This window comes from Pagrus pagrus (assembly GCF_965226575.1).
Source record: "Pagrus pagrus genome assembly, chromosome: 21".
Classification (NCBI taxonomy): Eukaryota; Metazoa; Chordata; class Actinopteri; order Spariformes; family Sparidae; genus Pagrus; species Pagrus pagrus.
Window position 1 is genome coordinate 4,050,867 of NC_140208.1, and position 27,282 is coordinate 4,078,148.

Sequence of the window (27,282 nt, forward strand, 5' to 3'; positions counted from 1 at the left end):
TTTTACAAAGTTACTTTTATTATTGAAGAACTTGTGCATTTTCAACAACTTTCAGCATAAATATGCCATCTATTTCTATTTACAGGTCAGAAATCTCTTCTAAAATTCATTTTTAAAGTTCACGTTCGGACCGATTTTGCTGCCAAATGTCCAAAAAATGTCTCGCTAGTTTATATTTCTATGTTATCGATAGACAGTTCCTTCAAATACAGCATGGTTGAAAAAATGGCATTTTACAATTCAGTGGAAAATAATCTATAGACTGCACAAGTATTCTATGTCACCGTCTACTTCACAGCAAGACGTTGGTATTAATATTTCTTTTTATACATTTCTATATTACAATAAAAGTCATGGGTAAGAAATGAGACTGAAAGACAAAAAAACACAATATTAGAATACGGTCTCAGTTATTGCCATATGTGATAAAACTGCAGTTTCAAATTTAAAACAATATTTAAACGTCATTAAACCTTCTAAAATAAAGATGGAAGCAATCATTGATCATTTTTTTACAGAGAGCGTTAATGCGTCCGTCCAGGTCTGAGCCGACCAAAACAAACAAACAAACAAACAAACAAACAAAATTAAAAAGTCCAGAAAGTGACTTGTGAGATTAAGACAGCTAACGCAGTTTGATACCGCCTTATTCCACCCAAGCAACAAGCTCAATAGCTCTGACACGGGAAACCGAACCACACCGGGCTCGATTTCTAATCCAACAATACTGCCAAAGATACTTCTAACAGTGTCAGCCTCCTATGGAGTAAAACTGGACAAAACTGTGGTTAAACATGCTTCAAATATTCTCAGCAAAGACCATCTGAAGATCCCTTTATCTAATTTTTAACCTCAAATATTCCGAGCAAAGAAAACTTGAAGAGCCCTTTAACTTATTTTTACAAGTTTCATTTTTAAAACGTTGCACCGAAGCTTTTTATGTGCATGCAGAAGGTAAATCTAGCACTTCGAATAACTTGAGCACATTCAGACGTTCGTCCAGGGCTGCACTGGAGGCTTGTGGCTGCTTTAGCTTGAGTAGAAGAGGCGCTCGTATTCATTCAGGATGAACTCCACAATCTGGTTCTGAAAGACCATGTGCATGGTGATGTTGGCCGACTCCGTCTCTGGCCGAAGCAGAGTCGGACCGAATACGATTGCCACATTCTGCACAGTCATGCGATTGTCCTCCCCGTACTGAATCACCCTGTCAGAGGAAGGAACGAGAGGATTATGTGAAGAGTAGTGATTTTTCTTTTTTTATTTAGCTGTTATAAATTCTCAAACAGGTCAGAGGTGGCAAAAGTACAGAAAATCCTTCCTGATTCAACTTCTTCACTAAAGTAAAAGTAATAAAGTACAGGCTCTGAAATGTACTCAGACTATAAAAGTAAAAAGTCTCCCTCTGAAGGAGATTTCTACCAGCCATTTTTGTGCAAAGCTAACTGAAGCTCATGTCATATTATTATAATTCAAAGACTATTAAACTTAAAAGGTAGAATCAGTAGGATTTGTCCAAGAAAGACAGTTAGAAGATTGTTGAGTCTCATTCCCAGGACGTCAAATAGCCACATTTTAGGTTGGTAAAGCGTCCCGAGCAGCAACAAAGTGAGAAAATAAGAAAATCCAGGCAGATACGAGACACTAACACGCCTTTTCTCCCCAATCCAGTCTCCCTCTCTGTCTGTTTATGTCTTTTACGTTGTTTCATCTCACTACGCCTGCCGTGCGTGATGTGCACTGACAGGTTGAAGTCAGTCTTGTGATGTTGAGAAGGCGGCGTGCAATGACGACAAATAAAAATAATCAATAATTCCCCTCAAATGTCTATGCTGAAAATGTCAGGAGGAGAAAGTTCAGATGTTTGTGTTAAAATGTGGGGAAATAATCTACTTAAGTAGAGTAACTTAGTATCTGTACTTTGTTACTTTCCACCTCTGAAACTGATGGAAAATAAAATATAATAAAATAAAAATAAAAACTATATTTAAAAAAAAAGAACACACCTGCGTAAATGCCCAAAAAGGAGCTTCATGGTGTCGTGGTTTGAATCAGGAAGTGTATTGACCAGTTCGTACATGCACGACAGTTTTGTGTGGTAGTCAGCAATTCCTGGAATAACAGGACAAAAGTTATCAATCAGTTATAAATACAATTACTATCAACTGCATCACTAATGTTGATTTAAAAATCTGAGTATATGGAACAAATGCACTGATATTTGTCCTTAAACAGGTGATATATGTTCAAATTAGATGCATGGATTCAAAATGCTGCTCACTGATGGCTGAGATGAACTTGTTAAAGTGGCTGTACGGGAAAAGCGGCTCAGGAAGCTCTCGGAAAAACAACTTCAGCGCTCCGGTGATGACGTGAACGTCCTCCCACTGACCGTCCTCCAGGTCCAGCTCCTCTGTTGAAACACATCAGGTGCACAGCTCGTTAAACCACAGCAGGGGGCGCCGCTGTCTGCAGCGAAACACTGCAATGAACAAATCTGCATGCAGAGTCTGAATTATTGAGCTGTTATCTTTTACCATGATCTGCCTTGAAGCGTAGTTTCTGAATGACGGCGAGGTTCCCGCTCACTCTGTAGAGCCCATCGATGTCTAAACCTGGAAATTAACACATCAGCGCCAGAAAGTCAACGTCTGCTGTATGTTACACAGCAAAAATACCTCAATGTGCTTCAGGCTGTGGTGCAAACAAGGCAGATTACCTCTCTTTTCCACCGCTCTGACACATTTCTCCACAAAACTTGGAACGGTTGTCCTCTCTTGTGCACACAGTGTGGACAGGTGGCAACCAAACACATTATCTACAGGGAAGCAGAACATTGTTAGTTGTAGTATTAACAGCTGTAGTATCATTAATACTGGAGATATTAATAATCACGTTAATAAACGCTCAGAGTACCTCTGATGTATCCTTTCTCCTTGACAGACTGCAGCGTGGGCCGTTTCATGAGGAACTTCATCAGCTTGGTTCGAACCCTCTTCTGGTCTGCGTCTCCTGCAGCGGGGCCCGACGGCTGCGTGACACTCGGCCTGATGGCTGGGGGGGATAAAAAACAAAGTTAGATGTTTAAAATGTTTTTTAACTGAGGTTTGATATATCTAACTGGGTCACAGCGATGACATCACTCGTGCAACTCACATCTCCGCTTGTCTGCGAACTTGTTTTCGTCTCGTGCTGGTTCTGTGCCGGCGATCTTCTCGTATAAATCCCCGTCCTCCTCTTCTGAGTGATGGTCCTGGTACTCCTGATGTAGACCCACGCAAAGTGAGTAAGACAAAACAGTGTTGCACAACGTTGAAGGGAGTAGTTATAAAAAAAAGAGAAAAGTATTTTTAGAAAAACTGATTTCGGCAACTTAAACACACACTGCAAAAACTCTCCGTCCTCTCCAGTTATTTTTGTCTGTAATCCGGTCCTATAAGTGTGTTTTTCTGAAAATAACAACATCTGCCAGTTAAGAATATTTCCAATGCAAATCAAGTTATTTATAAGTATTCAAAATAAATATGAGTCGCACATGCATGTCAAAGCTTTGTGCAAGCTTTAGGAAATGTTTAATGCATGTTTTATTTTCGAAAGCACTTGTTAAAAGTTTAGTATCATTATTATTATTGTTATTATTAATATATTGTTTCCTTTTCCTACCTGCCTCCTAGAATAGACGTCAGGACGGCAATTGAAGTTAGTCATGTGACTTTATTGTAATATCCTGGTGAGTTTTAATTTTAATTTATCAAATAAAATCCATAAATCAAAGCAAACAAGTTGCTTAAAATGTCAAACTGTTCCCTTAAGTCAGGTTTGAAGGATTCTAGACAATAACAGACATTTCTTGATAAGATGGAGATTATTCTTGACAGTTTGTGGATAGTTTTCCAGATTATTAAAGGACTTCTCACCAGTTGCCGTATGGTGTCCGTTAAGACTTTTTGCCAGTCGGTGATGATGCTCTCTGTGTCGTACTGTATCAGAAACTCCACACCGTTCCTGCCTTTTAACTGCAGGAGAGATAATGAGATACACTTCATCAGACTTATTTTGGGAAGCAATAATTAATTGCATCACAAATCACATTTAGATCGTTTCCCAGATGATCTCCTATTGCTCATTAACTCATAACATTTGTTTCAATGTTGGATATAAATACATGAGATCATGTTTCAGGTTAGAAGCAGAAATGTGCAGTATGAGTCACACATTGTTCTGAGTTAACAGCTAAAAATATAGGTGATATTTGCTTAAGACAACGTCATCCGTCATCCACCGTGCGGCACACGAACCTCTAAAACATTTTTTTTGCTGGATTTGTCCTTCGAGGCCCAGCCAATCGACGCTCCTCGCAGGTCCACCGTGACCTCTGGAACAATCTGATTGGTCTTGTTCTGCACAGAGTTAAAAAAAACAAACAACAAAAAAAAACAATAAAACAGCTGAGTACGAAACTGACGGCGCCGCATTCCAAGAAACGAGCTGCGTTAGACAAAAGCTGCGACTGTCCCTGTCATCTCATGACCTGAGGGCTAGTTTGTGCTGTCACTCCTCAAAAAGGTGACACGACAGCGGGCGTCACACTGCGGGGTAATGTTTCATCTCTGTATCAGCTGCGAAACATGATTTATTATATACAGGACTTTCAGGTATTGTATAGGAACTTCAAGACTAAACGTTAAGAGACACAAGCGTTTAAGAAATGTACAGAATGTGTCAGGAGCAGGATCGAAGCATTCAGGTGTCACAGATGCTTTTTCACGCAGGATGAGCACTTCCCTCTACAAACAGTAGTGAAGGAAGTATTCAGATGGAGATCTAACAGAAGTTAAAGTCCTAATACATCACTGTGATTTACATTTATTTAATCCCAGCTAAAATGAGGGTTATTCAGGAATAGACAAGGACAAAAAGAGAAAAATCAGACTTCCTTGGAAGACGGTAGAGGAGATTGAAGACAAGCAACATAAATTATCCAGTGGACTTGAAGAGTGGGTTGTCAAACGAAGCAAACAAACAGATTTGGACTGTGTTGCTCACACAACGTTCACCACAGGCTCGGAGGCACACGGCATGTGTCCAAAACTGCAGTACCCCGACACGACCAGCAGGAGAATCACTTCTGGGCAAGACTTTTCTTACAGATAAGATCATACTCATGCCAAAGTAAGGTTTTATTAATGACTACATGATGATCAGAACTGATCGTCAGTCCGTTTTTTTAAATGAGGTCCACCGCATTAACTATGTTACTTGAAGGGAGACACCAAAGATGTTAAGACTTTGCCTCCATAACGTGTCTTCTTTCAGACGAGTGGAAGGAAAACATCCAAAAATACACATTAAGGTGATTATTTGAGCTTAAATCTCTTCTCTGGACACAAAAACCTTTACAGTGGGCGCATTAAAAGCGACACTACATCATGCATCTTAGTCTTTGTGTTCAGGATGTGAAGTCTCAGGTGCAGGCGTCACACCGTCAGAAGCTAAAATTGGACACACAGGACACACTGTGGTTTTGAGTGAACGAACAAATAGGCCAGTCTTTATACTCATGTCGTACCGAGGCCCCTGTGGCTGCAGACTTTGGGTCTTTGTGGAACGTCAGCACACCTCCGAGGAGAACCGTCCACGTCTGGGTCCAGTTTTTCCTGAAACGGCAAGAACAAAAACCATCACTGCCACCGAACAATGCACCGAAGAGCTTCGGGGGGAAAAGACACACAACTCCCAAACACCCAGAATCAAAACCTTTTGAGTATTTAGCTTACCTCACTTTCTTGCCGTTCTCTGACACTTTTGTTTTGTTGAGAATTCCCGCTTTCTCTAAGTTCTGCACCTAAAAATGTAAAAGATGACAACGTTTTAGACAATTTGTAGTTCTTACGCTTATTGTGAAGTCAGGTGATGATATGAGGGACACACACTTCTGGTACCAATGTTGAGCACACACTTCATCGATAAAGCCATGCATGTAGATTATGTGCAATATCATTTTATGCCTCGTGTCATAAGAAGTCGAGGATTTAATCATCCAGCCGCTCTTTGAGTCATCGGAGGAAGTTTACCAAAGAGACAGGGAAGTTTTATTTTGAGCAATTTGTGACAAAAGGTGAGAACTTTAACATCGAAACCAACAGAATATTTAGTCTATCATGTGTACGATCAAAAGATAACACTGGTGTTTTTCTATGTTATTCCATAGAAATACCAAACAAACAACAATCTGCTCGTCTCTTCCTGTTTCTGACACTCAAGCTCATCTAAATGTGGGTCAAGATTACAGACCTGGTTTGTTTTATTTTTAAAGGTTCAGAAATCATTTGAAAGAGGTCAGTACTATTGTTTTTAGTAAACGTCACCAAAACAGGAAATAGTCTGTGTTTATTCTGGACTATTTTTAGCTGCAGATTTGGAGAACTACTGAGTATTTTGGGCAACAGGACCGTGTGTGTGGGATGGACTGGAAACAGCATCTGTAGTAACTATAGTTTGTGTGTAATTTGGGACATTTCGCCCACTGTTTGACCAACTGTGTGACTCATTTTTGTGTTTTTCTAAAGGTTTTCAGACAACAACTGTGTCACTGAGGAATAAAGATCAGTTGACTGTTGGTTTTGGTTTTGGTCTATCACCAGAATTATCTTTATAATGAAGGTCAACCTGATTTTATCTGAAGATGTTCGCTATTTTATTGGATTTTAATTAGTTAAAATGTTGTACTTCTTTTTCTTCTGTACATTTTTCTGCCGCTAACTACTTCTGCAGACTTTCAACTACAGAAACCACTAATTTATCAAAATATTAAGCTTTTTTAAGGACTGTTCTGCTATAATTCAGGTTTTTTCATATACATACTGAACACACACAACAAGTGGGGACTTTTACTGACACAGTTTTTCAAAATATAAGCCCAAGATGGTAACCTGAACATAAGGGGAAAGTCAGGAAAGAGCCAGGCTTTTCAAAATAAAATCCCCACGGGATCCCTAAGGCCCGAGACAGGAACTTTATCTGAACAGGGAGCTCAGGATGAAGCTGTTGTTTTCAAAATAAAAGCCACATTTTACATATCTTAACAGGAAGCTCAGGATTTGTTTTTTTCAAAATAACTACTACTGAGTTTTAAAACCAGACATTTGTATTTAACTAATGGAGAACAGAAAACATTAGATTTGTGGGGGCAAAATGAAATCATTGAGCAGAAAGCCGTCATGAAACAGGATGTTGTAGAAGGTTTTTTTGTTGATTTGTTGATTGTTTACTGTACATTTATAGGTCAAAAATCTACAGTGACTTGTGCAGCGGATTAACACCTGAACTACCTGTAAAACACAACCTAAAATCTCTATATGACATAGGTGACAATGGAGATATATACATTATGTTTATCAGAGAGGCAGTTTGCAGCCCAGCAGTAAAGATCCATCACTAAATGAGGGATGGGACGATGAAAATGAAGATAACGTCTGATGCAGGAAATGAAAAACGTCTGTTCAGGAACAACAAATACTCCTCGAGTGATCTGAAGTCACACCTTTTCGCCCATCATAGATAGTCGCTGCTATCTATGCATCAAGCTCAGGTGAACGCTCAAACTAACAACCCACATTATAGCGCAGCCACCTGGAGGTCAGATAGTAGGGCTTTCTCCAGGTTCTGAACCCAAACGCCTTCAGAGAGAGACACACAACACCATTCAGGTAAAGGTGCAGGTCGACTCAGCCTCGAGGTTATTGTAGAGTAACAACGATCAGCTGAGCGGACGCAAGTTAAACTCACGTTATGCTGCGTCTCTGGAGAGTTTCCTGTACTGGAGCTGTCGCTGCTGTAGTCTGACGTGTTCCTCCGGTGAGTTGGGACGAACCTCTGGAAGAACAGCAGGAGGCGATTTTAGGATAAAACAAAACATCGGAGATTCAATTCAGAATAATAACTAGAAATCACCAGAGTAGAGTAGTAGTAGTTTTTAACTTTTGGGACTAAAAAGTGGATTTATCTTCACTCCTGTTTATCGACCCGACTGCAGCACGGATCTGCGGCCGTGGCCTCTATTGTTGGGTGTTTATGTTCTGTAATGTTGACTGCTGACTGAAGCTAGAGAGGAAATACCTCACTTTATGAATGTAACGTTACAGAGAGGAGAGTCTGGTGAGTGCTGAGTTCAGTCATTAATCTGAATTTAAACAAACAGACTCACAGCGCCACTGCTTGTCAGCTTTTTGGCTAATGTACAGTAATCTTGCTGTTTTTCAAATAAACGCCGTTTTAAAGCTTTACCAGTGGTATGTTTGGTCTTGTTTGTTGACTTTCTTTCTCAGTCTCTGACTCTTGACAGGCAACCAAATTAAACGCACTGTTACCTTGAGTAAACTTCTGGATTTCTGGACTTTGAATGTTGTTGGAGACATTTTGTTATAGTGTTATATAACTGTTGTGCCCTTGAGTATAGTGTTAAACTCTTGACTGCTGGGAGGAAAAATCCCCTTATTTGTGTCCATCAACTCTCAACTGTTTGTGTACAGCTGTAGCTTTCCTTCTCTCTTCCCTCTGCAGCTCTGTGACTGTAAACACGAGAGCACTCCAGTTGATTTGCCTTGCTAAATACAGGTTTAAAGACCTGGGAGTGTCAGCCGTTCAACAGGGACTCACCCTCACTACTTCTTACTGACTAAAGCTTTCTGTTTGAGGCGGCTGACACACCCTGCATGTGTGATACAGTGTGCACATGTACATGCAGGTCTGAGTCTGAGTGTGTGTGCACGTACCCCGTCATCGTGGGCTGAGCTGAGCTGTGAAGGTCCCATGGTGTGTCTCCAGTTTTTGATGACTGACGCGTTCTCCGCCTCGACACCGTTCTCCATCCTGAACTGGCCGGGAGCCGCAGGGGCCTGGAGGGTCGAAAGCACAGTTTAGTTTACGACTACTTTCTTGGCTTTTTTTGTGTCCTGAATAAAGTTTACATCGATCTTTACCTCAGGCAGGTTCCACTGAGACTTGGAGCCGTCTCTCAGATAGTAGTAGGTCTGCCCTCGATCGTCCACAGACTTGATCCACTGTAACATAACAAACATTTTTTCAGTAAAAGATGATTCAAAATCACATAAGAAGTTGAAAATATTAAGAAAAAACTATCAAAAGTATCTCTCTGTGTTTATTCAATACATATGTCAATGCTTAACAGTTGAGAAAGTGAAGTAGGTGACACATTGCATCATGGTCTCTTGAGGCTTTGTGACTATTGTTGGAAAAACTGGGGCTTTTTTTTGCTGCCTGTGTGTTTTAACATTATTCTACACTGTAAAGACATCAGGATGCTTTTTGTCAGATGGCAAATCAGTGCCCGTCACCCACACCTTTCCATCATCCAGATTCAAGCGGATGCATCTGGAGAGTTTTTATAACTTTCCAAACGGTCACAGTTTGTTCTGAAATTGGAAAATCCACATTTAGGGGTCAATCTCAAACCACTTCACCTTCGTGAGCCTTTGTTTTCCTTTGTATTTTTCTCTTTTTAAATTTTTAACACAGCGTATTTCTCTGTATCTTAACATCATTGCAGGTTAGGGAAACCTTAGTGATTTTCAAGGCTCACTGGGTGATACAGAGCAGGTGACCCATGAACCGGAGGCCTCAGCAGTGGGCCCGGGTTTGAATCCGGCCCGCAGCTCTTTGCTGCATGTCTTCCCCCACTCTCTCCCTCCCCCATTTTCTGTCGCTCTCTAAGCTGTCCTGTCGAAAAAAGGCTAGAAAATTAAAAGAAACTGTGACTGTCTGCTAACCGCAAACCTAAGCGGTAGCCATTCTGTGCTGCCCTGATAAAAGCCTTAATGGCTGAAACCCATAGTCATGTTTTCACTGATGATTCAACAGTTTCATTAAAGGCTTTTTAACACATTACCCTCTCGAGTGCCTGAAACGTTTTCTACGATTCTGAAAAAACTACATGTTGGAATGAATGTGTGAACGTGTGTTCACCGAGGGATTGGCCGTGTGTGTGAAAGTGAGAAAGTACGCAGGGTTTGAAGCTTTCTTTCTAGTTCCCTTTCCAGTAACTCTAGCGTGATGGCTGCACAGTCAGTCAGCTTGTCCGCCAGGTGAGTCTGTATTTCAAAAAACATACAATGGACTGACATGAAATGGTCCCCAGAAGACGTCCCCCGATGAAGTTGGCACGACTGTATTGTCAACATGTTGTAATGATTCCCATCAGTCTCAACTGTGCATTGTATTAAATGAGCATTGTGTATGTTAGCATCACCACTGTGATCTTGCTGACCTTAATATTTAGCTTCAAGTATAGCTTCAAAAAAGGTCAAAGTCTGGCTCTAGACTCTCAGTCCTCTTCAAACAAATACTTCTTTCACTTCTTGTGTGTACAACCGAGCGCAACGCCACGAACGCCTTTGATGAGAGACCGTCTGAAAGTGTGCAAGCCAACTAGTTTGTCTCTGTCACACCGACATCAAGGCTACCACAAATTACCCTAAAATACTTCATGCAATCAAACAACGTGGTAGTCAGGAGGAGGTTGGCCAGTTCTGTGAAACATTTTATTTAATAATATTTTTTTTATTCTCTGCATATTCTGGGCCGAAAAAAAAGGAGGAAGGAGTTTTGCAGATCATCAGAGATCACAAACTTTGGGTTAACGCGCCTGAGTATAAGAAGCGATGTGTAAACGAGGCGCTAATGTCAGGGTCTGTTTGACACATGTGCATTAACACTCTCAAAGTGTTTGCACGCTAAGCGAAGACTATCTTCACTGTACCGAGGACATTTAAGGGCTGTTCTCATCAGTCAGTCTTCGTAGCTACCTGCTCTGGAGAGTGTTCGCTGGTGAACACCCAGGTCCCGTTGGGATCCACGGTCAGGTTCCAACCAGCTGGAGTACTGCGGTCCAGGTTGGCCCGGGGAATCACGGTCCGGCTCACATGGCTGAGCGTGTACTCTTTAGGGAGGGTAGGAGGGGGGCCCGTGGCGTGGTAGTCATCGTAGATATCTGGTTGATCATCAGCTGGGTAATCCTCTGTGGGGTAGTCCTCCTCAGGTAGAGGAGGCTGGGGAAGAAAAATGGCGAACGTCAGAGCACAGACACAAAACATACAGGTGACAACTCCTCATTAGACCAGATCAGTTTTTGGGGTCCTGAAGAGGGAAAACTATCTTTGTAAATCACAAAAAAAGCAGGAGAATTGAATTTGTTTTCTTCTTTCCTATCTCATAAACTGAATAGTTCAACATTTTGGGAAGTACGCTTAATATTTGCTTTCTTGCCAAGAGTTAGATGAGAAGATTGATACCACTCTCATGTCTGTATGGTAGACAGGAGGCTACAACTAACAGCTGTTAGCTTACAACAAGTGGGAAACCTGACTTTGTCCAAAGATCATTAAATCCACCAACCAGCACCTCTAAGTCTCAGTACATAAGGAAATATGTCTTTATTATGAGTGTAGAAACAACAATTTCTGGTTTTGCAGGGGATTTCCTGCTCAGGTACAGTTACTTCCTGGTGTCCTCTGGAGGTAGCAGGCTAGCTGTTTCTCCCTGTTTTCAGACTTAATGCTGTGCTAAGCTAACTCTCTGCTGGTAGAAGCTTCATATTTAACTGTCATGAAAGTGGTAGGCCTATCTATCTTCTTATAAATCTTGGCATTAAAGCAAATATGCTGTATGTATTTCTAAAAATGAAATATTGCTTTCATCATCCCTGTGGTCAGTCCTGACCTGCTGGTCGGGAGTCACTGCAGTAATTAAAATGACGTGACGCTGACCTCAGTTCACTTTCTGTGTTGAAATGTTGCTTAATCTCACTGATAATGTCAGCTGAATCATTTCCCTCTGTGACCCTGATACAGCCCGCAATGACTTTTCCATGACTTTGATAAATAAGTCACTTTTTTTCTCTCCGTGGCCTCGAAGTATTTTTCTTTCTTGGCCCATTAATGTTGTTCTCGTGCTCCAAAAAGCCATTATGGGGCAGAAAAGGGGTCACCTGTCGCTCGTGTGAAATTACACTGTTGGAGATTTTCCTGTAAAGTGAAGCATTTGAACGTTTGAATCCCCCAAAGACTGAGGAGTGAGAATGAGGACAGATGTATATGTTCTGTTAAAGTTAGGGACACCACTGTTGGGGATATTCTGCACAGTTGCTGTGAGCTTTTCCTAATGAAAATGAGTCCGGTCTGCTATGTGGGTGCGGGAGATTTAATCCCATTAAAAGCAGACTGTATTTACAGCTTTCCCCTGGGTGAAGCTAAAACAGGAGGAAGGGAAGCTAAGTAGAGCAGCCAGGCCGTCCTTACCGGCCCGTCCTCGTGAAACCTGTGCACGCTCATAGGCTCCATCAGAGGGGGATACGGGCTCAGCTGCTCTGGAGGCTCCCAGGACGTCTCCCCAGACATCGCGTTGTAGAAGTAGGGGCGACCGCTGCTCTCATCCACCAACTGCTCCCAGTCTGAGGTCCACGCAGGAGTGGGGGACGGAGACAGGGCAGGAGACAGAGGAGGTGAGGGGGAACAAGGCTCCTCTGCAGGGAGCGGCTCAGGGTCCGTGGGGGAGTCTAGAAGGGGGTTGTCCCAGGTGGTGCGCCCCGTGGTGGGGTGGTAGTAGTACTCCTGGCCACTCTCTTCATCAACATGCACCTCCCATCCCTCTTGGTCAAGGTAGGAAGGCGAGTAGGACGAAGGAGCCGAGGGGGGAGACTCGGAGATGCTTTTACGGAGTTGTGCTACATTGACGTACACGGCCGATCGCAGGGTTTCATTCTCCACCTGAGAAAAAAGGTAAAAAAACAGAGAAGATGTTGAGGTGCTTCTACTAGGGATCAGCATTTCAAGCATTTACTGGGAACTAATCGACAGTTATTCAAAATATCACAAATGCGTGTGAGAGAGAGGAAGTGAGGCTGTTTCTTTTAATTTCTTCATTTGCACTTCAGTCTTTAATGAACTACAATCCACAACAGTCTAACCAACTTAAACCAGACATTTTTTGAAGTAAAACAGGCTCACAAATGTCTCCTAAACAGTATTTCAGAGTTGTGTCATCCAGTGTCAAGCACCAGCCTTCAGCCCACTGTTCTCAGTATAGCTCTTAGTAAGGCATCCTTCCGCATCTTACAAGAGCACCAGAGCACAGGAAGTAGCCTACAGCTGCAAAAAAAAAAAAACCCTAAACACAACAGAGGTGTTCCTCCCACAATAATGATCATTACCTAATTCTACTGTAGGTTTCTTGCACACAATAACACCCACACACAAGCGTTAAACACTCTCATGTCAAAACGTTGTCCGGAGTTTATGTCTGCATGAGCCGCCCCGCCAAAGCAGACTAACATGTGCCGGTCTGTGCCGTGTTTTGCTAAGATAGACGTGATGAACGCTCGATTGCAAAAAGAGAAAGATAAACTCCCATGCTGACGAAAGCATCTGACGACGGGCCAACTGCAGAGGACCAAAAACTAGTTTAAACATTATCCAGCTCCACTACTAAGCAGATGCCTGTCCTCCCATGATCAATAGAAACTCTTCCAGCTTTTCATTGCTCTTAAAACAAACTGCATTTTCAGTTTCTGTCTAACAAGAGGGAAGCTGTCGTGACCTTCCTGTCATGCTGCTTTCACAACACGAAGATTCGAGTGCCATGCATGGCAGGACGTGCCATGCAAATAGGCCCGGACATCACAACTAATTTGTTTAGAGGACAATTTGAGTGAAACTGAGCTGTGGTGAATGCCTTCGTCTATCTGCTGTGACGCAATGAAAGTAATCATACCGACGCCTCAAAAATAAAACACAGTGTGATCTTTCTTTAAGTTGTCCTTTTCTCACCTGAGCTCCACCGAGACTGTTATTCCTGACCATGAGACTCTTGGGAATGACCGCCTTGCAGAGTCTCTCGAACGCCGTCATGATGGCACGAATACAAAGAGGTCGAGGCTGCCGTGTCTAAACTATGACTACCTCTTGTCTGTAAGCCTCATGATCTATATTTACCAAGACCTGTGTGTGTGTCTGCTGCATCTGTTCATCACGGTGCTAAATATGCTGCGCTATAAACACGCCAACAGGCAGTGGTGTCTCGAGTGTTATTTCACATTATAATTCTTACTTCATTTCAGATGCAAATATTGGACTTTTTGCAGCGCTGTGTCTACTTGTTGCTGTGCATTATTGGATGTTTCCAACAAAACGTGATCCACTTCAAAAATCTTCTTCTTATCAAGTCATTTAGACTCTAATGTAGTCTCTTTTGCTTTGAAAAGTGAAAATATTTCCTCTTCTTTGAGGTATTTTCCACAAAAAGTTTAATTCCTCATAATTCCTTTGCAGCAACCTTCCTTTTTTTATTCTCGTTTCGGGCTGCAGACACTCCACTGTTTGAATTAAAGTAGGCTATTTTTACTGCAACCACACATGCATGTTAAACTGGGCCTACGTAGGGAGGACAACACAGCCGTGTATAAAGAAGTTGGCAGCGGCTTTAATTGGCTGTGAGAGGACGATATCGGCCGATAAGATCGGCACACTGATATATCGGTCAGGCTCTAGTAGCATAGCTAATGTTAGCACGCCAGCATCACACTCTGCAATCTCTCCGGTGGTTTCTGAGGTGGAAGGTATGTCGGAGTCCCCTGCTTGATCACTTACAAAAACCATCCACTGTGACTCACCAATGTCCGTTAACTTATATAATAATACAGATAACTGTTAAGTTTGCTGTTATGATAGGTGCCACACAGTTAGGTTAGTAGAAAGAAGATAAAAACTTTTAAAATATTATCAAACAGTGATTTGGAGAACCCCTGTCCCTGCAGAAATCTGAGGATCCCGGGTTGAGGGCCCAGGGTGTAAAGAGTAGATCAAACTGCCTCCCCCTTAACTGACCACAACCATTACAGTGCTACATCCACGATACAAGCTAATGTATTCGCCGTCACAAAACACAGGGTTGCATAACGAAATGAAAGTTTGTAAACTCCGTCATGCTTCACAAAACTTCTTCTGAATCTGCGTCAGGTTGTTTGTAAGTAGCCGCTGTAAGATGGTGGCGATAGTGTGGGCGGCATCAAGTTCGACATCTAGGAAACACTGTCCATCAACTGTGACTGACATGAATCAGTAGTAATAATCCTGTAATACAGTCTATACATGATACAACACCATTAGGGGAAAGAAAGGAACCACTTTCTGTATGAGGAGTACTTTTACTTTTGATACTTTACTCTTCTACTTTTACGGTTTTAAATGCAGGACTACTTCTACTAAAGTAAAGGATTTGAATATATGACTTTCTCCTCTCCACCAGGAGCTCAGGAGATAAATAAAAGCAGCTAAGACATGAATAAAACTTAATTATATAATAATTATATTATAAGGGAGGACACTGTTTCCGTATTATCGATTTCATGATCAATAGTGTGTATGTTATATGTCTATTTATTGTTATCACTTTGCTGACTTCGGCTCACCATTGATCTCGATATGACCACGAGGCAATCAACGTGCACAACCAGACAACTGACCCCGAAACACATTGATTCCAACGGCACAGCGAGGCAGACAGAGGAAATGAAAGAGCTGCATCATTGATCTCTGAAATAGCTCCACTGGAATGCCCCCATCCTACACGACACGCAACCAGAGGAAAGCTATAGAAACATAAACAACCCCATCGATACAACTACATCTACTGCAGTACTTCAGCACGATTTTACTCCACTACTAGAAGGAAATACTTCATTTATTTATGCCACAGAAGGCATCAGCACAGATACAACCAGTTATTTTTTTACCTTTATGGCTTGTGGCCTGTTACATAAACATGTCGATGAGAGACATTTGCTTCATTAAAGTATTTTTCAAAATGTCTGTAGCAGAACTTTGTTTTTCTTTTCTCATTAGCTCTTTCATTACCTCCCAGATTTATCTTATGGCTGTTAGGAAGAGGCCTCTTGGCCTTCTTGGGAACCAGTGAAATGCTAACTTTTTTTTTTTACTTGTTAAAATGTTAATCTTTCAACAGGGATACAATGTGCAAGCCATTCCTTCAGCCATGTTGACAAGCTTAGCTTTTTCCAAGTCATTCATCAGAATCAAAACAGCAAACAGGGAAAATTTGTGCGTCACAGCAGCCAAAGGACAGTTCAATATAACAATAAACAATAATAATAGTAAAAAATAAACAATATAATAAAAAGGTACGAGCTGCTGTAACAGGCTGCCACTCATGCGGCGCCACCTTGTATTATTATGTGAGGGGTATTGATAAGTTTCATAAAAACTAAATAGAAATAGTTAATCTTCACACTGATGCTCTTGTTTGCTTGTGTAGGTCTTATAAAAAAGATCAGACTGTTTCATAACCAGTTAAAAGTATGTGGAGCATGTTTAAGTAAAGGATCTGAACACATTGGTGTGCACAGGCGAACTGCAGACTATCCAAATGACAAAGAGCATGTCTTTTATCTTGACCATCGAACACAAAAGGTCCTTTTGACATGAAGAGTCACTCGTGTTCCAGATAACTAACTGAAATAGCTTCTCATTGACAGCAGGTGTCAAGAAAGGAAACTGTCAAATTCAGACCTAAAACCATGAAAACAGAGTTTCTCACTACTGCTTTGTGCATTTTTGAGAGTGAAACCAGCGCCATGTGACACGCGAAAACACATAAAAGACTTCTTTATCATCCAAACTAAAAAATCTTAAACACTAACACCAACATTCATGATGGCTGAGCGTTTGAAACGACAGCTGTGGGTTCATTTTTCACGCTACACTTCTCAGTACAGGAAAAAGAAGCAGAGGTGACATGTTTACGCAAAGCAGGAAGCAAGACCGTTATCAAAACATTAAACGCTATGCGGACCACGGAGGTTAAAATTACCTCACAGCGCAATAAAAAAGCCGGCGTGATCTACCTACCTGAGGGACCACCGGCAGAGACAAGCCCTTCCTGCCCCCATGGCTTGACCAAACCCTGGAGTAAGTGTCCACCATGTCTATATCGTCCTACTCGGAGCAGCCATACATCCAAAACGGACAAGGAAAGCGACTCAAGCGTGCGACCACCGTTCGATCAACTTGTGATGGGAGCGAGGGCGACCGCACACTCACGAACACACCTTCACGCACACATCCTCCTCTCGCAGCAGCTGTGACAGTTGCAGCCCAGATAGAAAGGAGAACTGTGAGCTCTGTTACAATAGCAGCAGGAAGGGACTGTGTGAGGACTGGGTGAGATGTGTGTGTGTGTGTGCGTGTGTGTGTGTGTGTGTGTGTGTGTGTGTGTGTGTGCGTGTGTGTCAGTGTTTGTGTGTTCTTATGCATGAATTCCTGTGTGCAGGATAGGGGGGTAGAGGGTAACTGTCTGTGTGCGCCAAGAGCCAAAAGCAGAGAGAGACAATGAAAACAAGGCAGAGAAGAGGGCGAGATAGCAGGAGAAGAGAAATAAACTCTGCAGGTCACTTCAACCGACTTCCTGCCTGTGTGTCCATGTGATAAAAAAGAAACAGTCGGCATAGTTCAGGGAAATACTCAACAGAAAGGAAAAGAGAAACGTCTGCACAGTGTTCGACCCTCCAGTTGTAGGTCAGTCCAATAATTGGGAAAAAAAGGGGAAGCAATAATTTCCCACAATATGACATGAGCTGCTTTTGAAAGGCTACTCCGATGAGTGTTGTGTTGGGTGAAATGTGTGAAAACAGGAAGTCTGGTTTTAAGAGCCACTTGTTCAATCAACACTTCCTTCTACAGGGACAACATGAGGCGGTCTGCAGTCAGCAGCCAGAGACGTTTGTGGCTGTTTTTCTTAGATGTCATTTGGGGCAAAGGGTTGATGTCAAATTAGGTCTGAGGTTTGTGGGCGATGACCTGCAGCGTCTATGCTTGTTGACTGCTACTTAGAGGGACAGTTCACTCCAAAATCAAAAGCACATTTTTTTGGCTTGTCGGCTTGTGGTGTTCAAAGCGACAAAAAAATACATTAAAACACAAATCTGAACTTCTTTTTTCAACTGAACTATTAGCCTGTTCTCACTCCCAACGTGTCAGATACAGCAGCCTGGTCAGTGGCCCTATGCTTCACGGTTTGACCCTGTGCTGTGCTATGATAACGGCTGCCGATTATTCAGAAGAAACAAGGTGTTTTGGACTAAGAGCAAAGGACTTTGAGACCACGATGGTCGGCAGCGTCTTTCGACCGTCCAACCTGACCGGCTGGACCGCCCCAGGGAGGACGGGAGTCGGCATAAGATCCATGCTAATCCAGCATGTTTTAAGGTTACACAGGAAAAGGGGAATGGACAAACAGGACTCAGGCTGGCCAAACAACGTGAAATCAGACACAGAGACCCGTCTCTACCACAACATCTGGGATCAAGCAGCATTCGACGGGCCGACTGTGTTCTGAGCCGTCAGAGCGCAGGACTACAGCTGGACTCTGTGTTTGTAACATCGATGCTCGGCGCTCACACACGGTCAAAGCTGATGGACAGTGTTTCCCAGATGTCGAACTTTTGATGTGAAGATGGCGACCACGTTATCGTCACCATCTTGTCATTTCATTGTGCAATCCTGTGTTGAATAATGGTGATTAAATTAGCCTACTTTGCCTACCTTGAGCTCCTGTGTGTATCATGTTTGCGGTGAATCAATGCTTCCTGGAACATCCAGAACATTTTACATTCTGTGCATGGAAAGAGCAAAGTTTGCAATTCAAATGTGCCTGTGAGAAACCGTGAAAACATCACCCTGTTGTGTGTGAATTTTTCAGATATATGTCCGATTCTGATCAGAGATATCTTTTACACGTATGCCTGTCAGAGTAGTCAGTTATTAACATATCGTACGCATCGTATCGACTTATTGATCTATGCACATGACCTTGATATACAGTATTTCCATAATGTTTTACATAAGAATGCCAACATGATGCAGGAGTTTTCTTCACCATTACTGTTTTGGTTGTGTGGTTTTTATTTGATCTTATCTGAATATTAATAATTAACAGGTTAATTCCTCTTTAAAAGGAAGTACGTGCACTTGCGTCCAACAGAAAGTAGTAGTTTGCATTTTATCTTATTTTACATGAAGATTCAACATCAGTTTTTTGACAACAGCGTTCGGGCCTTTAAAAACGCTGTTTTTTTCGAGCATGAATTTGGGATGAAAATCCTGCAGCACAGAGCAGACAACTCTCTGCCCTCAGCAATGCATGAAGCAGCAATCTGCTTGATTACTTAACCACATTAGCGCTCATCCAATCAAACAATGGAGCACCAAATTGGGGCCCAAATCACGCCACAAAGCACACAGTCGAGCTATTGAATCAATCTGGCTCCACCTCCACTCTTACATCACACTCCTCATGGTCCAGAACAGGGGTAACTCCAGAAATGCTCAATGTGGAATCCATCAGCTTATCACGTTCTTATCTCCAGGTTCTGCATGCCGATGTACAAAACCTGCTGATATTGCTCGTTCGTGACAGATTTCAGGTTTCTCCCTCTCTTAGTCTGTGTTTTCTGTGTAGGAGGGGAAATGTTTTCAGCACCAGTTGCTGCAATGCTCTCTGAGGCAACTGGAAATGGAAACCCCAGCCTTTTGCAAAAATAGCACATTCACTTTTAAGTGCATGCGCAGGAAGACAACAATAGTCAGCATGCAAACAAACTGAAAACAGGTAGGACGTACTGAGCGATAGCGTCACCGTCACGTCATTACGACTCGGCAAAAACATTCTACCAATAATGGAGACACAGAGGACATTCCTGTGAATACAACTCACGCAGCTCTTGACAAAGACCTGCTGAGCCTTCTTTTAGATTATCTTTACAGTACGTCAGCTTCCACAACAGTTCTGCATCTTCACAGGTGTCTCGAGGAGATGACAGACGACACAAAAGTCAAGAAAAATGCAGGCTTTCTCCTACCTTTACTTGCATACTGGGTGTGAGCACAACTTTACACTCCTGAACCCGATAATTATAGTTTATTAAACATATTTCTGAAACATGCTTACGTCTGCTTTAGCACCCAGGGTGTGCCTCTCATGTATTAACATGAGGGATATCGTGGCTGATTCATTTATTTGAAAAACGCTCTAATTTTGCTCTGATGCAGCCACGTTGACTGTGTGGTCTCACTCAATGTCAGGCCCACAACACTGTCTGATTGGTTCTACATCATGAGTAATAGAAGTAGAAGTATAATGAATCAGAGAATAGAAATACTCAAGTACCTCAAAATAGTAGTTAAGTATGACATGCAGCACATGCACTGAATATTTTTTCATCCTGATGGTTAGAAGTTGAGCCCGACCGATATATCATTACGGGTCGATACTGGCCTATAACAAATATATTGATATCAGCGTATATGTTGCCGACATCCAAACACTTTTTTTTATAGATTATAATGTTGAAAAAGACACGAGGCACAAACTGGAACTAAGCCTGCCCACATCTGTACCGTCACCTCGAGCGTGCTGCATACTGAACATACAGTTCAGATGAAAACCTGTGTGACTCACACAAGCTGACACAGAATAAATCTCATTCCTACAAACTTTCCTGTTAAATGAAAAATGCACCCCTGTTCCCAGAAGTTTATACAAATATGACGACATAATGTTAGAAATAAAAGGCTCTTCCTGACCAGACAGTGAAAAGATCAATGCACCTGTTCTTACAGTGATGAGCACACGTCATGCAGGCATGTACAGAGAGGTCAGACGAGACACCCTCACACTACCTGTTGGAGCAGTTTGTTGGCATTTGATTTGGTCTGTTTCACGGAGCAGCAGGAATTACTGCGCTCCTCACAACATGAAAGAACAGGATCACACGTTCGGCTTTCACCGCGACGACATCAAATAGTCAGAGGACACAACGGGGTCACTTCTCGTTTGGCTGCCAGAGATCAATGGGACATTAGACCCCCTTGTGGCAATTATCTAAACTAAGTGATAAAGATCAATTGAACATGCTGTGTTCAATATTCAGTATAGACCTTAAAGGAACAGTTCACCCCAAAAATAAAAATGTAGACATTATCTAGTCACTCTCATGTTGATGGAAAGTAAGATGACGTTTTGTGATCCACAAAACATTTCTGGAGCTTCATTCTCCACAACTGAAGTGGATGGGGACTTGTTTTAAAATAAACTAACCAGCTCATCCGGCTCAATTCAAGTTTACGGGGGCCCTGAGATGCCAGGCTGTTTTAAAAAATATCTTACTTACACCCTTTTTAAGTCGATATCTTCACTGTAGCTGGTAAGCTAAAAGCATGAGCGCACACCTCGTCTGATGACGATGGGGACTCGTTTTGAAACAACACATACAGCTCCATACAGCTCAGGCTCCAGGTGTCCGGAAGGCCTTCAGACGGGATGTGTGCTAACACACAAGGAGTGTAAACAAAGTTTCTTTCGATTACACCAGTTGTTTTTTACTTTTTAAAACAAGTCTTTGGTTGTTTAGGAAAGTGCTGCAACGCTGTTTTGCCGAGAAGCTCCAGAAATGTTTTGTGAATGACGAAACATCACCAGACTTTCCATCGGCGAGGGGGTGAGTAGATAACGACCGAAGTTTAATTTTTGGGTGAACTGCTCCTTTAAGACAGGTTCTCGCACAGCCATAAACAGCTTCAAAGCCTGCAACAAAACACAAAAGCTCTGCAGAAAGCACAACAATAAGAACAACCATTAAAACTAAATAGGCCTTTCTGCAAGTTAGAAACTAACCAAACTTCGGATTTCTCACTCCCAGCTGGATTTGTCATCCACTTATCAAACTTAATCTCCCATCAGAGACCAAAGAGCAGCCAGCGTGCCCCTCGATATTAAGCGACCTACATTCGGGCTAATTGCGAGTTCTGCACATTACATATGCACACACACGCCAACTGCATGGCAGGGCTGGCAGTAAAAAGCTCTAAAGCCCTGCTTGTTGGGAGTCAGGCCAGACCCCCTCACATCACCATGGAGATGGCCCTCCATTGTGGGGGGAGAATTAATGCACTTGAGGGGTCCTGGCACGTCCACAGTCCAGTTACAAGTGTGGGACTCATTCAGGAGAGGAGGAATGAGCAGCGGTGTAAAACGCACCCGAGAGTCATAGTCGAGTAAAAGGAAAGACGTCGTGTTAATATACCACTCTGCTAAAAGTGAAGGTCGACCAGATGAATAGTACTTCAGTACAAGTCTTAAAGTATCGATATAAAAAGTATCAAAGGTACAAGTAAAAATGTACATGTAAGGGTCAAAATTGCTGATAAAGTAAATAGATTTTACAAATGCAACACTTTGGCTCTGATGCAGCGATTACTCTGCAAAGTAACTAGTAACTAAAGTTGTCAATAAAATATAACAATACATGAAAAGCATCATATTTTCTGTTAATAAAATCTGGAAAGTAACTCCTGCTGTCAAATCAATGCAGAGGCATAAAGGTACAATATCTACCTCTGTACTTGAGTACAAGTACATGAAGTCTGCCAAGTAACTAGTACCTCAAGTTACCAAATAAATGCAGTGGAGTAAAAAGTACAATATTACCTCTGAAATTGAGTGGAAGTATATGCAATCTGAAAAGTAACTAGTAACTAAAGTAATCAAATAAATATAGTGGAGTAAAAAGTATGAACTTTGTCTCTAAATGTGGTGTAGTGGGAATATAAAGTAGCAGAAAATGGAAATACTAATGTAAAACACAAATATCTTAAAATTAAAAAGTACAGTGCTTGAGTAAATGTATTCAGTTACATTCCTTTACTGGTACAATATGAATATATATACAGCATCTTTCAAAACTGCAAAGTAACTAGTAACTAAAGTGATCAAATACATGTAATGCATCATATTTTTTGTTTATAAAATCTGGAAAGTAACTACTGCTGTCAAATAAATGTAGTGGAGTAAAGAGTACAACATTTCCCTCTGAAATTGAGCAGAAGTACACGCAATGTGCAAAGTAACTAGTAACTAAAGTTATCAATTAAATGTAGTGTAGTAAAAAAAAAAAAGTACATGCATCTGCAAAGTAACTAGTTCCTCGAGTTACTGAATACATGTGGTGGAGTAAAAAGTAAAGTATTTCCTGTTGTAATTAAGTAGAAATATACGCACTCTGCAAAGTAACTAGTAACTAAAGTTATCAAATCAACGAAGTGGAGTACAAGTACAATATTTGTTGAAGTGAAAGAAGTAGCAGAATTTACAGAATTTTATAGAAATACTAAAGTAAAGTACAAATACCTTGAGTACAGTACTTGAGTAATTGTATTTAGTTACATTCCATCAGTGGAAATAAGAAACACACAGATTATAACGAGTAGTGTTTAAAATGACGTGATCCTTCGGCCTGTACGTGTATTTAATGGTGTTAAAGTGACACCAGGCTCCCAGTAAAGACACTGGTGATTACTCTGTTCTGATTACTGGGTTTACTGGGAGAGGCTGCAGCCATTACATGAGTCAGAGCCACACACACACACACACACACACACACCTCGTCCCTCACTGCTGTCTGAAACCTGAACCTGCAACAGGTGCGACACGCGTAACTGCGGTGAAACTTACCTGAAAGTCAAGTTTTTAAGTCGCTCGCATTCAACAAACTACATCCAGAGCGAGCGCAGGCTGGACGGGCTGCGTGCTCACCGTCTCCCAGCGGGTGATCACGGCTCCCCGGTACCGTCACTGGTGCTGCCGGGGAAACCAGGTAGCAGCTGGAGGTTTGGGAGTGGCTGCAGCTTTCAGGACTTAACTCCTTCCTCACCTGAGAGCACCGACGCGACCTGTTTGTCACCTGTTGTGCTGCTACTCTGACAGGAAACACTCCACCGTCACCTCAACCATCATTTCACCCATACACACCCGCCGGCTGTGGCTTCACACCCGCTCAGTGCGCCTCCAGAACCCGGCCCGGTGAAACTTTCGCTGACCAAAACTGCGAGCCTGAATCAGCTGCTTCTCACTGAGGTATTCAGGGAAACACCTCCTCTCGCCCATTGAGGAGGCATGAAGGGGACGGCCGGCCATTCACATGCTGATGAGCTGGCACAGATACCGTGAACCCACCCGGCGCGGTGTCCCCCCCCAGTCAGGGACCCTCCTCCACTGCACAGACCCTCATCTCATCACATGTAATCCCAGGAGGGGAAGTAACTACAGGCATTTACTCGAGTATTTAAGGGAGAATTACACCCATTCTACACATCAAAGTCTGTTTATATACTGTAAGTCTTGAGTCACGTGTGGGAAAGTAATTAAGTACATTTACTCGAGTATACAATGTGCTTAGTTGGCTCATACTTTGTAGCAAAAACAAGAAGTAGTCGAGTAAAAAGTACAATATTTGTCTCCAAAATGTAGTGGAGTGGAAGTATAAAGGTGTAGACAATGGAGATACTCAAGTACAAATACCTCAGAATTGCACTTAAGTACACTTAAGAGTAAATATACTTGGTTACATTCTATCGCTGATATTTTGCATTAGTAATCTGAATCTGTAGAGTAATTTAAAGTATTATCAACATTAAGTAGCAATACATGTAATGCATAATATTTTTTCTTTTATAAAATTGTAATCTGGAAAGTAACTAATGCTGGAGGAGGAAAAAGTACCATATTTTCCTCTGAAATTGAGTAGTAGTACATGCAATCTGCCAAGTAACTAGTAACTAAAGTTATTAAGTAAATATAATGGAGTAGAAAGTGCAATATGTCTCTCAAACATGTAGTGGAGTGGAAGTATAAAGTCAGAAAGAAGTACCTAGTACTGAAAGTAATCAGATAAATGTAATGGAGTAAATAGTACGACATTTGTCCCCAAAATGTAATAAGTATAAAGTAGCAGAAAATAAAAATAGTCAAGTAAAACATTATTAATGCAAAGTATCTCTGATGGAATGTAACTAAGTACTGTACTTAAATACAATTTTGAGGTACTTCTGCTACTTAACTACTGGATTATTTCCACATGATGATACTTTATACTTTAATATTATACAGTAACTTTCAGATTAATAATTAACACATCTGTTATTACATTAAAATGCGTCGTACATTAATAATAATCTATATGAAATGATGCTTCAGTACATCTTTAATCATTATGATGAGTACTTATATTTTTGATGCACTCTGTTCTGAATGAAAGTTGGTGAAAACTTGCAAGTAAACAAGTTTTACTCGGCGCTCTCCACCCGACTTTACAGATAATTAAGTGGAAGTAAGATGAGATGTGATTCTCCTGAGAGCAGGAAGTGAAATTATTAAGGAAGCATATGACATTAACTTTAAGTGGGCTGATATTTAACTATGCTGCAAAACTGTACACAGCAAAGTGAAGTGGCTACCTGTAAATGCACACCAGGAGTGTAATTAATTCAAAAAATCTGACAAAAAAATACATTAAATCTACTTTGATTTGATGTTATAAGACATGAAACATTTTTAAAACTCCTTATGCACCAGTATAGAAGACATAGAGCCCTAACTTGACCTTTTTACATAATAAAACTGCGCCCTCTGCTGGCTGTAAAACAACCGTGACATTTTGATCTCACACCTGAGTGAGACTGAAGAAGGGTCATGAATGAAAACAATGAAAAAAAGCATGAAAAGCTCACCTGCTCGGCAGCCAGAGCACCTGGAGAAGAGGCTGCTTCAGCTGCCTGATTTAAGTTCTCCACCGCTGAGGCGTCATGAGAAGCATCAGGAGCAGGCGGCTCAGGAAACGTGTCAAACTCCTGTACTTTGATCTCTGGTATGATGTCATATACAGGTGAATCAGGAGGCAGAGGGAAGTCCATATCGTCATGGTGAAGAGACGCCTGCGGTTGTTCGATTTTATCATCCGGCTGTGGGCTTTTTGACTCTGGTCTCTTGTTTCTAACCTTTGGCGCAGGATGAGGTGTTGCATAGAGCTGCAGGCTGTCAGTTTTCAGAGGTGCAGATGTTGAACCGTGTGTCTTTGTGTTATCCGGAGTGTGTGTCGACACTTCTGTTACAGCTGGTATGTCCACACACAATCCAAAAGTGGAGAACCGGTACGTCTCCCTTGGAGAGAACTGAGCTGATACTCGGATCACTGGCGTCACCGGTGTTGTAATTGCCATATCCACCGTCTTACTGTTCGTCACACACTCAGGTGACTCCAGCTTATTAGGTCCGGCAGAGTCTTCAGTAAGAGACGACAGCTCCCTCACATACTGTGCGGGCACATAAAAGGGTTTGGTGTGCTGGTCTTTGCGGACCTGCCACCAGTGCTCGTTGGTCTTGGAGACCAGGATGTAACTTTCGTTCGGCTCAATGGACACGAGGCGACCGTCCTTCCCTTTGTACTCAAAGTGATACTGCACTGACACCAGCTCCATGCTCCGGTGAACCCGTGTGGCCTCTGCGTTGATGCTGATGCAGTGTTCACATACTGGAGCTGCAAATAAAGGAAATGAGAAGTTGACGTGGCTTTCAACAAGCGTTACGAGTGTCAATCAGAGGCTCACAATTAGTGGACACAGCATGTTATGTGTCTGTGGTCATTTTGTGTCACTTTGTAGTCGTTTTACGTCTTTATGTGGTCATTTTGTGTCTCTTTGTGGTCATTTTACGTCTCTTTGTTGTAATTTAGTGTCTCTTTTGTAGTCGTTTGTGTCTTTTATGGTCATTTTGTGTCTCTGTGGTTGTTTTGTGTCTCTTTGTTATTGTATAGTGTCTCTTTGTAGTCGTTTTGTTTTCTCTTTATAGTAAATGTATCTTCTTGTATTTATTTTGTGTCTCTGTAGTCATTTTGTGTGTCTTTGCAGACATTTTTGTCTCCCTTTATCATATTTCTGCATTTGTTTGTTGCAGTTGTTTTGTTGTTTTGTGTCTCGTAGTCTTTTTGTGTGTCTCGGCCGTGCACCCAGTGGGCCTGTTCAGTAATCCATCCATGGTTAGTGTTTGACGTTATCACACGCTTGCTGATTTCAAAAGACAGGTCGTTATAGTTTGGAGTTATAAGTACAAACAAAAAGCTGGCAGAGGTGAAGGCCTCCCTTTCTGTGCACAGGTTAGACAGGAAGTTGCTTACATTTGCTGCAAAATACAAACTTCAACTTAAACTCCCTGACAGACCACTAAAAAGCATCAGACTGAAAACTGCTCGGCCACAAAACAGGAAGCCTGCACCAACCTCGACTCTGCGTCAGTCCGACGTCGCTTGGCAATCTCAGTTTGCCTTATCAGGCTAAGTTTTGTCCATGAAACGCTCAGATGTTCACA

At 41.9% G+C, this 27,282-nt stretch overlaps 1 protein-coding gene across 2 annotated transcripts; it reads right to left on the reverse strand.

Moving 5' to 3' along the window:
* On the reverse strand, positions 1 to 27,282 carry arhgap27 (Rho GTPase activating protein 27). Of its 2 annotated transcripts, XM_084342448.1 has the most exons (19): positions 27,194 to 27,282; positions 25,650 to 26,455; positions 12,315 to 12,782; positions 10,824 to 11,066; positions 8,982 to 9,062; positions 8,775 to 8,897; positions 7,789 to 7,875; positions 7,617 to 7,679; positions 5,778 to 5,845; positions 5,570 to 5,657; positions 4,299 to 4,400; positions 3,918 to 4,016; positions 3,157 to 3,262; positions 2,917 to 3,054; positions 2,720 to 2,818; positions 2,538 to 2,615; positions 2,282 to 2,413; positions 2,007 to 2,112; positions 1 to 1,207 (listed from the first exon to the last, which is right to left on the reverse strand). In XM_084342448.1, exons 2-19 carry the CDS (start codon positions 26,394 to 26,396, stop codon positions 1,030 to 1,032), a joined length of 3,006 nt encoding a protein of 1,001 aa, XP_084198574.1. In that variant the 5' UTR covers positions 26,397 to 26,455; positions 27,194 to 27,282; the 3' UTR covers positions 1 to 1,029. The 2 variants fall into 2 exon arrangements, with proteins under 2 accessions (XP_084198574.1, XP_084198575.1); XM_084342449.1 differs by lacking the exon at positions 7,617 to 7,679 and having other exon boundaries at positions 27,194 to 27,280.